The 14,147-nt window shown below is 43.3% G+C and overlaps 1 protein-coding gene across 50 annotated transcripts in view; it reads left to right on the forward strand.

Annotated features, from left to right (window-relative positions):
- LOC115079149 (GATA zinc finger domain-containing protein 14-like) overlaps positions 1–14,147 on the forward strand; it is a 437,489-nt gene that overhangs the window by 334,531 nt on the left and 88,811 nt on the right. For 45 of the 50 annotated variants that reach the window (XM_029582467.1, XM_029582591.1, XM_029582583.1 and 42 more), the window contains 5 exons: positions 2,527–2,553; positions 4,888–4,914; positions 7,741–7,767; positions 9,736–9,765; positions 12,372–12,398. In XM_029582467.1, the coding sequence (XP_029438327.1) occupies positions 2,527–2,553; positions 4,888–4,914; positions 7,741–7,767; positions 9,736–9,765; positions 12,372–12,398 (138 nt within the window). The remainder of the gene's footprint in view (positions 1–2,526; positions 2,554–4,887; positions 4,915–7,740; positions 7,768–9,735; positions 9,766–12,371; positions 12,399–14,147) is intronic. The other 5 variants (XM_029582308.1, XM_029582485.1, XM_029582573.1 and 2 more) reach the window with 3 other exon arrangements.

Consider the following 14,147-nt stretch of genomic DNA (forward strand, 5'->3'; position numbering starts at 1 on the left):
TCTAGTCTGGCCCTTTTTAGATTTTTCAGCTCTGATTTTCTGCCATTTTGGACAGATGATCATAAAACTTCTCACTCTCAAACCTGCACCAGCTTTGTATCTCTGAATGTTACTGCAGGGAGTGGCGGTTACTGTCCTTATCATTAAAATGCAGGTAAAATGTGGGGAGTGGCAGTAACTACCCTTAACAGCAACATAGGTTAAATTGTACAGAACAGAAGGTAATAACCCTAAAATGGGGGTAATCTGCACAGAGTAGCAGTTACTTCCCTTCACATTAACATGGGGGAAACCTGCACAGAGCAGCAGTTACTTCCCTCACATTAACATGGGGGAAATCCACACAGAGCAGCAGTTACTTCCCTTCACATTAACATGGAGGAACACTGCACAGAGCAGCAGTTACTTCCCTTCACATTAACATGGGGGAAACACGCACAGAGCAGCAGTTACTTCCCTTCACATTAACATGGGGGACACACGAACAGAGCAGCAGTTACTTCCCTTCACATTAACATGGGGGAAACACGCACAGAGCAGCAGTTACTTCCCTTCACATTAACATGGGGGAAACACGCACAGAGCAGCAGTTACTTCCCTTCACATTAACATGGGGGAAACACGCACAGAGCAGCAGTTACTTCCCTTCACATTAACATGGGGGAAACCTGCACAGAGCAGCAGTTACTTCCCTTCACATTAACATTGGGGAAAACTGCACAGAGCAGCAGTTACTTCCCTTCACATTAACATGGGGGAAACACGCACAGAGCAGCAGTTACTTCCCTTCACATTAACATGGGGGGAAACCTGCACAGAGAAGCAGATACTTCCCTTCACATTAACATGGGTGAAAACTGCACAGAGAAGCAGATACTTCCCTTCACATTAACATGGGGGAAACCTGCACAGAGCAGCAGTTACTTCTCTTCTCATTAACATGGGGGAAATCCTGCACAAAGCAGCAGTTACTTCCCTTCTCATTAACATGGGGAAATCCTGCACAGAGCAGCAGTTACTTCCCTTCACATTAACGTGGGGGAAACACGCACAGAGCAGCAGTTACTTCCGTTCACATTAACATGGGGGAAACCTGCACAGAGTAGCAGTTACTTCCCTTCACATTAACATGGGGGAAACCTGCACAGAGCAGCAGTTACTTCCCTTCACATTAACATGGGGGAAACCCACAAAGAGCAGCAGTTACTTCCCTTCACATTAACATGGAGGAACACTGCACAGAGCAGCAGTTACTTCCCTTCACATTAACATGGGGGAAACACGCACAGAGCAGCAGTTACTTCCCTTCACATTAACATGGGGGAAACACGCACAGAGCAGCAGTTACTTCCCTTCACATTAACATGGGGGAAACACGCACAGAGCAGCAGTTACTTCCCTTCACATTAACATGGGGGAAACACGCACAGAGCAGCAGTTACTTCCCTTCACATTAACATGGGGGAAACCCGCACAGAGCAGCAGTTACTTCCCTTCACATTAACATGGGGGAAACCTGCACAGAGCAGCAGTTACTTCCCTTCTCATTAATATGGGGGAAACCCGCATAGAGCAGCAGTTATTTCCTTCATATTAACTTGGGGGAAACGTGCGCAGAGCAGCAGTTACTTCCCTTCACATTAACATGGGAGAAACCAGCACAGAGCAGCATTTACTTCCCTTCAGATTAACATGGGGGAATCCCACACAGAGCAGCAGTTACTTCCCATCACATTAACATGGGAGAAACGAGCACAGAGCAGCAGTTACTTCCCTTCAGATTAACATGGGGGAAACCCGCACAGGGCATTACTTACTATCTTTAACAGAAACATGTGGGCAATCTGCACAGAGCATTAGTTACTACCTTTAACAGAAACCTGTGGGAACCTGCACAGAGCATTAGTTACTACCTTTAACAGAAACCTGTGGGCAATCTGCACAGAAAATTAGTTACTACCTTTAACAGAAAAATGTGTGTAATCTGCACAGGGCATTAGTTACTACCTTTAACAGAAACATGTGGGCAATCTGCACAGAGAATTAGTTACTACCTTTAATAGAAAGATCGGGTAACATGCTGGGACTGTGTCTACCCTGAAAGAAACATGTGATTAATATGCACAGAGTAGCAGTTAATGCCCTTAACAGAAATATGGGACCCAGGATACCAAGGATGATGATAGGAAAACCAGGAGAGGGTGAGAGCATCTGCTGCGGATCTTGGGGGTGGTTACTTCTGTTCCTCAGATCTGGGTCTATATCTCCTGATGTGGGACGTTACTTTTACATGAAGATCACATTATGTCATGCAATGTAACACAGATCCCACTGTGACTCTCTCACCCGGAGGCTCTAAATGGGAAGGTTTTAATGGAAAAGGAAATCCTCAGACTGGACAAAAATCTCATGATGATCTGGAGTGTGATTCTCATCCTAGTGTCTCACTATAAAGTGACTTTCCCATCCTGTGACCTTCCCGGGAGAATTTATTCCTAATCTCACTGCTCTCTTTCTTTCATTTAGAACAATCCCAACAATAATACTACTGAGGTAAGCCTAAGCTTTAGATCCTGATAATTATTCACATCAATTGTTCTGAGGTTTACATTTCTGTTACTGTCTCAGAAAATTACTTTTTCTAAACTCTTTTTCTATTGACTCTTGTCTGTGGGCAATCTGATTGAAAAATGGCCCCTCCCCCTCCTCTTCCCCCCTTTCCCACTCCCCTCTTAAACCCACCCCCGCCCTCCCACCCCTCGGCCTCCCCCTCCTCTCCCCCTTCCTCCCCCTTAAATCTTCTGAACCATTGGTTCCTTTGTAATGCCGTTTACTGTTTTATTTTGTTCAGTTTTGTCTTTTATTCTTTTGATTAGTAATATTATATTACATTGTTTATAAAGTTATTTTGTTATACTGCTATATTGTTTTGCTGTATTTTGCTGTATTTTGCTATAGTGTTTTGCTGTATCTCATCTTTCTTTGTAAACCGGCATGATGTGCTTCACGAATGTCGGTAAATAAAAGTTAATAAATAAATAAATAAATAAATAAAAATCCTGATTTTAATAATTTTAAAAGCTTACATTCATTACCAATATTTCTGTGGGGAAAGAGTAAATAAGAGAAAGTTCGAGTCACTGTCCCAATCCCCTTCTAGTCTGCCCTTTTTAGATTTTTCAGCTCTGATTTTCTACCATTTTGGACAGATGATCATAAAACCTCTCACTCTCAAACCTGCACCAGCTTTGTATCTCTGAATGTTACTGCAAGGAGTGGCAGTTACTGTCCTTAACAGTAAAATTCAGGTAAAATGTGGGGAGTGGCAGTAACTTCCCTTAACAGTAACATAGGTTAAATTGTACAGAACAGAATGTAATAACCCTAAAATGGGGGTAATCTCCACAGAGCAGCAGTAAATACCCTTCACATTAACATGGGGGAAACCTGCACAAAGCAGCAGTTACTTCCCTTCACATTAACATGGGGGAAACCTGCACAGAGCAGCAGTTACTTCCCTTCACATTAACATGGGGGAAACTTGCACAGAGCAGCAGTTACTTCCCTTCACATTAACATGGGGGAAACCTGCACAGAGCAGCAGTTACTTCCCTTCACATTAACATGGGGGAAACCTGCACAGAGCAGCAGTTACTTCCCTTCACATTAACATGGGGGAAACCCGCACAAAGCAGCAGTTACTTCCCTTCACATTAACATGGGGGAAACACGCACAGAGCAGCAGTTACTTCCCTTCACATTAAAATGGGGGAAAACTGCACAGAGCAGCGGTTACTTCCCTTCACATTAACATGGGAGAAACCCGCACAGGGCAGTGGTTACTTCCCTTCACATTAAAATGGGGGACACCCGCACAGAGCATTAGTTACTACCTTTAACAGAAACCTGAGCGCAATCTGCACAGATCATTAGTTACTACCTTTAACAGAAACATGTGGGCAATCTGCACAGAGCATTAGTTACTACCTTTAACAGAAACATGTGGGCAATCTGCACAGAGCATTAGTTACTACTTTTAACAGAAACATGTGAGCAATCTGCACAGAGCATTAGTTACTACCTTTAACAGAAACATGAGGGCAATCTGCACAGAGCATTAGTTACTACCTTTAACAGAAACATGTGGGCAATCTGCACAGAGCATTAGTTACTACCTTTAACAGAAACATGTGGGCAATCTGCACAGAACATTAGTTACTACCTTTAACAGAAAGATGTGGGTAATCTGCACAGGGCATTAGTTTTTACCTTTAACAGAAACATGTTGGTAATCTGCACAGAGCATTAGTTACTACCTTTAACAGAAACATGTGGACAATCTGCACAGAGCATTAATTACTACCTTTAACAGAAACATGTGGGCAATCTGCACAGAGCATTAGTTACTACCTTTAATAGAAAGATCGGGTAACATGCTAGGACTGTTAGTCTCTACCCTTGAAATAAACATGTGAGTAATATACACAGAGTAGCAGTTAATGCCCTAAACTGAAATATGGGACCCAGAATACCGAGGATGAAGATAGGAAAACCAGGAGAGGGTGAGAGCATTTGCTGCGGATCTTGGGGGGTTTTACTTCTGATCCTCAGATCTGGGTCTATATCTCCTGATGTGGGACGTTACATTTACATGAAGATCCCATTATGTCGTGCACTGTAACAAAGATCCCACTGTGACTCTCTCACCCGGAGGCTCTAAATGGGAAGGTTTTAATGCAAAAGCAAATCCTCAGACTGGACAGAAATCTCATGGTGATCTGGAGTGTGATTCTCATCCTAGTGTCTCCCTATAAAGTGACTTTCCTATCCTGTGACCTTCCCGGGAGAATTTATTCCTAATCTCACTGCTCTCTTTCTTTCATTTAGAACAATCCCAACAATAATGCTACTGAGGTAAGCCTAAACTTTAGATCCTGATAATTATTCACATCAATTGTTCTGAGCTTTAAATTGCTGTTAGACTCTCAGAAAATTACTATTTCTAAACTCTTTTTCTATTGACTCTTATCTGTGGGCAATCTGATTGAAAAACGGCCTGTGAAATAAAAATCCTGATTTTACTAATTTTAAAAGCTTACATTCATTACCAATATTTCTGAGGGGAAAGAGTAAATATGAGAAAGTTCGAGTCACTGTTCCAGTCCCCTTCTAGTCTGCCCTTTTTAGATTTTTCAGCTCTGATTTTCTGCCATTTTGGACAGATGATCATAAAACTTCTCACTCTCAAACCTGCACCAGCTTTGTATCTCTGAATGTTACTGCAGGGAGTGGCGGTTACTGTCCTTATCATTAAAATGCAGGTAAAATGTGGGGAGTGGCAGTAACTACCCTTAACAGCAACATAGGTTAAATTGTACAGAACAGAAGGTAATAACCCTAAAATGGGGGTAATCTGCACAGAGTAGCAGTTACTTCCCTTCACATTAACATGGGGGAAACCTGCACAGAGCAGCAGTTACTTCCCTTCACATTAACATGGGGGAAATCCACACAGAGCAGCAGTTACTTCCCTTCACATTAACATGGAGGAACACTGCACAGAGCAGCAGTTACTTCCCTTCACATTAACATGGGGGAAACACGCACAGAGCAGCAGTTACTTCCCTTCACATTAACATGGGGGAAACACGAACAGAGCAGCAGTTACTTCCCTTCACATTAACATGGGGAAACACGCACAGAGCAGCAGTTACTTCCCTTCACATTAACATGGGGGAAACACGCACAGAGCAGCAGTTACTTCCCTTCACATTAACATGGGGGAAACACGCACAGAGCAGCAGTTACTTCCCTTCACATTAACATGGGGGAAACCTGCACAGAGCAGCAGTTACTTCCCTTCACATTAACATGGGGGAAAACTGCACAGAGCAGCAGTTACTTCCCTTCACATTAACATGGGGGAAACACGCACAGAGCAGCAGTTACTTCCCTTCACATTAACATGGGGGAAACCTGCACAGAGAAGCAGATACTTCCCTTCACATTAACATGGGTGAAAACTGCACAGAGAAGCAGATACTTCCCTTCACATTAACATGGGGGAAACCTGCACAGAGCAGCAGTTACTTCTCTTCTCATTAACATGGGGGAAATCCTGCACAGAGCAGCAGTTACTTCCCTTCACATTAACATGGGGGAAATCCTGCACAGAGCAGCAGTTACTTCCCTTCACATTAACGTGGGGGAAACACGCACAGAGCAGCAGTTACTTCCATTCACATTAACATGGGGGAAACCTGCACAGAGTAGCAGTTACTTCCCTTCACATTAACATGGGGGAAACCTGCACAGAGCAGCAGTTACTTCCCTTCACATTAACATGGGGGAAACCCACACAGAGCAGCAGTTACTTCCCTTCACATTAACATGGAGGAACACTGCACAGAGCAGCAGTTACTTCCCTTCACATTAACATGGGGGAAACACGCACAGAGCAGCAGTTACTTCCCTTCACATTAACATGGGGGAAACACGCACAGAGCAGCAGTTACTTCCCTTCACATTAACATGGGGGAAACACGCACAGAGCAGCAGTTACTTCCCTTCACATTAACATGGGGGAAACACGCACAGAGCAGCAGTTACTTCCCTTCACATTAACATGGGGGAAACACGCACAGAGCAGCAGTTACTTCCCTTCACATTAACATGGGGGAAACCTGCACAGAGCAGCAGTTACTTCCCTTCTCATTAATATGGGGGAAACCCGCATAGAGCAGCAGTTATTTCCTTCATATTAACTTGGGGGAAACGTGCGCAGAGCAGCAGTTACTTCCCTTCACATTAACATGGGAGAAACCAGCACAGAGCAGCATTTACTTCCCTTCAGATTAACATGGGGGAATCCCACACAGAGCAGCAGTTACTTCCCATCACATTAACATGGGAGAAACGAGCACAGAGCAGCAGTTACTTCCCTTCAGATTAACATGGGGGAAACCCGCACAGGGCATTACTTACTATCTTTAACAGAAACATGTGGGCAATCTGCACAGAGCATTAGTTACTACCTTTAACAGAAACCTGTGGGAACCTGCACAGAGCATTAGTTACTACCTTTAACAGAAACCTGTGGGCAATCTGCACAGAAAATTAGTTACTACCTTTAACAGAAAAATGTGGGTAATCTGCACAGGGCATTAGTTACTACCTTTAACAGAAACATGTGGGCAATCTGCACAGAGCATTAGTTACTACCTTTAACAGAAACATGTGGGCAATCTGCACAGAGAATTAGTTACTACCTTTAATAGAAAGATCGGGTAACATGCTGGGACTGTGTCTACCCTGAAAGAAACATGTGATTAATATGCACAGAGTAGCAGTTAATGCCCTTAACAGAAATATGGGACCCAGGATACCAAGGATGATGATAGGAAAACCAGGAGAGGGTGAGAGCATCTGCTGCGGATCTTGGGGGTGGTTACTTCTGTTCCTCAGATCTGGGTCTATATCTCCTGATGTGGGACGTTACTTTTACATGAAGATCACATTATGTCATGCAATGTAACACAGATTCCACTGTGACTCTCTCACCCGGAGGCTCTAAATGGGAAGGTTTTAATGGAAAAGGAAATCCTCAGACTGGACAAAAATCTCATGATGATCTGGAGTGTGATTCTCATCCTAGTGTCTCACTATAAAGTGACTTTCCCATCCTGTGACCTTCCCGGGAGAATTTATTCCTAATCTCACTGCTCTCTTTCTTTCATTTAGAACAATCCCAACAATAATACTACTGAGGTAAGCCTAAGCTTTAGATCCTGATAATTATTCACATCAATTGTTCTGAGGTTTACATTTCTGTTACTGTCTCAGAAAATTACTTTTTCTAAACTCTTTTTCTATTGACTCTTGTCTGTGGGCAATCTGATTGAAAAATGGCCCCTCCCCCTCCTCTTCCCCCCTTTTCCACTCCCCTCTTAAACCCACCCCCACCCTCCCACCCCTCGGCCTCCCCCTCCTCTCCCCCTTCCTCCCCCCTTAAATCTTCTGAACCATTGGTTCCTTTGTAATGCCGTTTTACTGTTTTATTTTGTTCAGTTTTGTCTTTTATTCTTTTGATTAGTAATATTATATTACATTGTTTATAAAGTTATTTTGTTATACTGCTATATTGTTTTGCTGTATTTTGCTGTATTTTGCTATAGTGTTTTGCTGTATCTCATCTTTCTTTGTAAACCGGCATGATGTGCTTCACGAATGTCGGTAAATAAAAGTTAATAAATAAATAAATAAATAAATAAATAAATAAATAAATAAAAATCCTGATTTTAATAATTTTAAAAGTTTACATTCATTACCAATATTTCTGTGGGGAAAGAGTAAATAAGAGAAAGTTCGAGTCACTGTCCCAATCCCCTTCTAGTCTGCCCTTTTTAGATTTTTCAGCTCTGATTTTCTACCATTTTGGACAGATGATCATAAAACCTCTGACTCTCAAACCTGCACCAGCTTTGTATCTCTGAATGTTACTGCAAGGAGTGGTGGTTACTGTCCTTAACAGTAAAATTCAGGTAAAATGTGGGGAGTGGCAGTAACTTCCCTTAACAGTAACATAGGTTAAATTGTACAGAACAGAATGTAATAACCCTAAAATGGGGGTAATCTCCACAGAGCAGCAGTAAATACCCTTCACATTAACATGGGGGAAACCTGCACAAAGCAGCAGTTACTTCCCTTCACATTAACATGGGGGAAACCTGCACAGAGCAGCAGTTACTTCCCTTCACATTAACATGGGGGAAACTTGCACAGAGCAGCAGTTACTTCCCTTCACATTAACATGGGGGAAACCTGCAAAGAGCAGCAGTTACTTCCCTTCACATTAACATGGGGGAAACCTGCACAGAGCAGCAGTTACTTCCCTTCACATTAACATGGGGGAAACCCGCACAGAGCAGCAGTTACTTCCCTTCACATTAACATGGGGGAAAACTGCAAAGAGCAGCAGTTACTTCCCTCCACATTAACATGGGGGAATCCCGCACAGTTACTTCTCTTCACATTAACATAGGAGAAACCCGCACAGAGCAGCATTTACTACCCTTCCCATTAACACGGGGGACACCCGCACAGAGCATTAGTTACTACCTTTAACAGAAACCTGAGCGCAATCTGCACAGATCATTTGTTACTACCTTTAACAGAAACATGTGGGCAATCTGCACAGAGCATTAGTTACTACCTTTAACAGAAACATGTGGGCAATCTGCACAGAACATTAGTTACTACCTTTAATAGAAAGATCGGGTAAAATGCTGGGACTGTCAGTCTCTACCCTTGAAATAAACATGTGAGTAATATACCCCAAGTAGCAGTTAATGCCCTTAACTGAAATATGGGACCCAGAATACCAAGGATGATGATAGGAAAACCAGGACAGGGTGAGAGCGTCTGCTGCCGATCTTGGGGAGTTTTACTTCTGATCCTCAGATCTGGGTCTATATCTCCTGATGTGGGACGTTACTTTTACATGAAGATCACATTATGTCATGCACTGTAACACAGATCCCACTGTGACTCTCTCACCCGGAGGCTCTAAATGGGAAGGTTTTAATGCAAAAGCAAATCCTCAGACTGGACAGAAATCTCATGGTGATCTGGAGTGTGATTCTCATCCTAGTGTCTCCCTATAAAGTGACTTTCCCATCCTGTGACCTTCCCGGGAGAATATAATCCTAATCTCACTGCTCTCTTTCTTTCATTTAGAACAATCCCAACAACAATAATACTACTCTGGTAAGCCTAAGCTTTAGATCCTGATAATTATTCACATCAATTGTTCTGAGGTTTAATTTCTGTTACGGTCTCAGAAAATTACTTTTTCTAAACAATTTTTCTATTGACACTTGTCTGTGGGCAATCTGATTGAAAAATGGCCAGAGCAGCAGTTACTTCTCTTCACATTAACTTGGGGGAAACCTGTACAGAGCAGCAGTTACTTTCCTTCACTTTAAAATGGGGCAAAACTGCACAGAGCAGCGGTTACTTCCCTTTACATTAACATGGGAGCAACCTGCACAGAGCAGGTTACTTCCCTTCACATTAACATGGGGGAAACCCGCACAGAGCAGTAGTTACTTCCCTTCACATTAACATTGGGGGAAACCTGCACAGAGCAGCGGTTACTTCCCTTCACATTAACATGGGAGAAACCTGCACAGAGCAGCGGTTACTTCCCTTCACATTAACATTGGGGGAAACCTGCACAGAGCAGCGGTTACTTCCCTTCACATTAACATTGGGGGAAACCTGCACAGAGCAGCAGTTACTTCCCTTCACAATAACATTGGGGGAAACCTGCACAGAGCAGCGGTTACTTCCCTTCACATTAACATTGGGGGAAACCTGCACAGAGCAGCGGTTACTTCCCTTCACATTAACATGGGAGAAACCCGCACAAGGCAGTACTTACTTCCCTTCACATTAACATGGGGGAAACCCGCACAGAGCAGCAGTTACTTCCCTTCACATTAAAATGGGGGAAACCCGCACAGAGCAGCAGTTACTTCCCTTCACATTAACATTGGGGGAAACCTGCACAGAGCAGCGGTTACTTCCCTTCACATTAACATGGGGGAAACCCGCACAAGGCAGTACTTACTTCCCTTCACATTAACATGGGGGAAACCCGCACAGAGCAGCAGTTACTTCCCTTCACATTAAAATGGGGGAAACCCGCACAGAGCAGCAGTTACTTCCCTTCACATTAACATGGGGGAAACCCGCACAGAGCAGTAGTTACTTCCCTTCACATTAACATTGGGGGTAACCTGCACAGAGCAGCGGTTACTTCCCTTCACATTAACATGGGAGAAACCCGCACAAGGCAGTGGTTACTTCCCTTCACATTAAAATGGGGGAAACCCGCACAGAGCAGCAGTTACTGCCCTTCAGATTAACATGGGGGAATCCTGCACAGAGCAGCAGTTACTTCCCTTCTCATTAATATGGGTGAAATCCTGCACAGAGCAGCTGTTACTTCCCTTCTCATTAACATGGGGGAAACCCGCACAGAGCAGCAGTTATTTCCCTTCATATTAACATGGGAGAAACGAGCACAGAGCAGCAGTTACTTCCCTTCACATTAACATGGGGGAAACCCGCACAGGGCATTACTTACTACCTTTAACAGAAACCTGTGGACAATCTGCTCAGAGCATTAGTTACTACCTTTAACCGAAACATGTTCGCAATCTGCACAGAACAATAGTTACTACCTTTAACAGAAACCTGTGGGCAACCTGCACAGAGCATTAGTTACGACCTTCAACAGAAACATGTGGGCAATCTGCACAGAGCATTAGTTACTACCTTTAACAGATAAATCTGGGTAATCTGCACAGGGCATTAGTTACTACCTTTAACAGAAACATGTGGGCAATCTGAGAAGAGCATTAGTTACTACCTTTAACAGAAACATGTGGGCAATCTGCACAGAGCATTAGTTACTACCTTTAACAGAAATATGTGGGTAATCTGCACAAGGCATTAGTTACTACCTTTAACAGAAACATGTGGGCAATCTGCTCAGATCATTAGTTACTACCTTTAACAGAAACATGTGGGCAATCTGCACAGAGCATTAGTTACTACCTTTAACAGAAATATGTGGGTAATATGCACAGGGCATTAGTTACTACCTTTAACAGAAAAATGTGGGTAATCTGCACAGAGCATTATTTACCACTTTTAACAGAAACATGTGGGCAATCTGCACAGAGCATTAGTTACTACCTTTAACAGAAATATGTGGGCAATCTGCACAGAGCATTAGTTACTACCTTTAACAGAAACATGTGGGCAATCTGCACAGAGCATTAGTTACTACCTTTAATAGAAACATGTGGGCAATCTGCACAGAGCATTAGTTACTACCTTTAATAGAAAGATCGGGTAAAATGCTGGGACTGTCAGACTCTACCCTTGGAATAAACAGGCACGTAATATACACAGTTAATGCCCTTAACTGAAATATGGGACCCAGAATACCAAGGATGATGATAGGAAAACCAGGACAGGGTGAGAGCGTCTGCTGCGGATCTTGGGGGGTTTTACTTCTGATCCTCAGATCTGGGTCTATATCTCCTGATGTGGGATGTTACTTTTACATGAAGATCACATTATGTCATGCACTGTAACACAGATCCCACTGTGACTCTCTCACCCAGAGGCTCTAAATGGGAAGGTTTTAAAGCAAAAGCAAATCCTCAGACTGGACAGAAATCCTATGGATCTGGAGGGTGATTCTTATCCTAGTGTATCCCTATAAAGTGACTTTCCCATCCTGTGACCTTCCCGGGAGAATATATTCCTAATCTCACTACTCTCTTTCTTTCATTTAGAACAATCCCAACAATAATACTACTGTGGTAAGCCTAAGCTTTAGATCCTGATAATTATTCACATCAATTGTTCTGAGGTTTAAATTGCTGTTACTGTCTCAGAAAATTACTTTTTCTAAACTCTTTCTATTGACTCTTGTCTGTGGGCAATCTGATTGAAAAACGGCCTGTGAAATAAAAATCCTGATTTTACTAATTTTAAAAGCTTACATTCATTACCAATATTTCTGTGGGGAAAGAGTAAATAAGAGAAAGTTCGACTCACTGTCCCAATCCCCTTCTAGTCTGCCCTTTTTAGATTTTTCCGCTCTGATTTTCTGCCATTTTGGACAGATGATCATAAAACTTCTCACTCTCAAACCTGCACCAGCTTTGTATCTCTGAATTTTACAGCAGGGAATGGCGGTTACTGTCCTTAACAGTAAAATGCAGGTAAAATATGGGCAGTGGCAGTAACATAGGTTAAATTGTACAAAACAGAAGGTAATAACCCTAAAATGGGGGTAATCTGCACAGAGCAGCAGTAAATACCCTTCACATTAACATGGGAGTAACAAGCAGGAAACAACAGTTACTACCCTTCAGATTAACATGGGGGAAACCTACACAGAGCAGCAGTTACTTCCCTTCACATTAACATGGGAGAAACCCGCACAGAGCAGCAGTTACTTCCCTTCACATTAACATGGGGGAAACCCGCACAGAGCAGCAGTTACTTCCCTTCCATTAACATGGGAGAAACCCTCATAGAGCAGCAGTTACTTCCCTTCACATTAACATGGGGGAAACCTGCAGAGAGCAGCAGTTACTTCCCTTCACATTAACATGGGGGAAACCTGCACAGAGTAGCAGTTACTTCCCTTCACATTAACATGGGGGAAACCTGCACCGAGCAGCAGTTGCTTCCCTTCACATTAACATGGGAGAAACCTGCACAGAGCAGCAGTTACTTCCCTTCACATTAACATGGGGGAAACCTGCACAAAGCAGCAGTTACTTCCCTTCACATTAACATGGGGGAAACCTGCACAGAGCAGCAGTTACTTCCCTTCACATTAACATGGGAGAAACCTGCACAGAGCAGCAGTTACTTCCCTTCACATTAACATGGGGGAAACCTGCACAAAGCAGCAGTTACTTCCCTTCACATTAACATGGGGGAAACCTGCACCGAGCAGCAGTTACTTCCCTTCACATTAACATGGGGGAAAACTGCACAGAGAAGCAGTTACTTCCCTTCACATTAACATGGGGGAAACCTGCACAAAGCAGCAGTTACTTCCCTTCACATTAACATGGGGGAAACCTGCACCGAGCAGCAGTTACTTCCCTTCACATTAACATGGGAGAAACCTGCACAGAGAAGCAGTTACTTCCCTTCACATTAACATGGGGGAAACCTGCACAAAGCAGCAGTTACTTCCCTTCACATTAACATGGGGGAAACCTGCACCGAGCAGCAGTTACTTCCCTTCACATTAACATGGGGGAAAACTGCACAGAGCAACAGTTACTGCCCTTCACATTAACATGGGGAAACCTGCACAGAGGAGCAGTAACTTCCCTTCACATTAACATGGGGGAAACCCGCACAGAGCAGCAGTTACTTCCCTTCCATTAACATGGGAGAAACCCTCATAGAGCAGCAGTTACTTCCCTTCACATTAACATGGGGGAAACCTGCAGAGAGCAGCAGTTACTTCCCTTCACATTAACATGGGGGAAACCTGCACATAGCAGCAGTTACTTCCCTTCACATTAACATGGGGGAAACCT

Source organism: Rhinatrema bivittatum, chromosome 1 (genome assembly GCF_901001135.1).
Source record: "Rhinatrema bivittatum chromosome 1, aRhiBiv1.1, whole genome shotgun sequence".
NCBI classification, from domain to species: Eukaryota; Metazoa; Chordata; class Amphibia; order Gymnophiona; family Rhinatrematidae; genus Rhinatrema; species Rhinatrema bivittatum.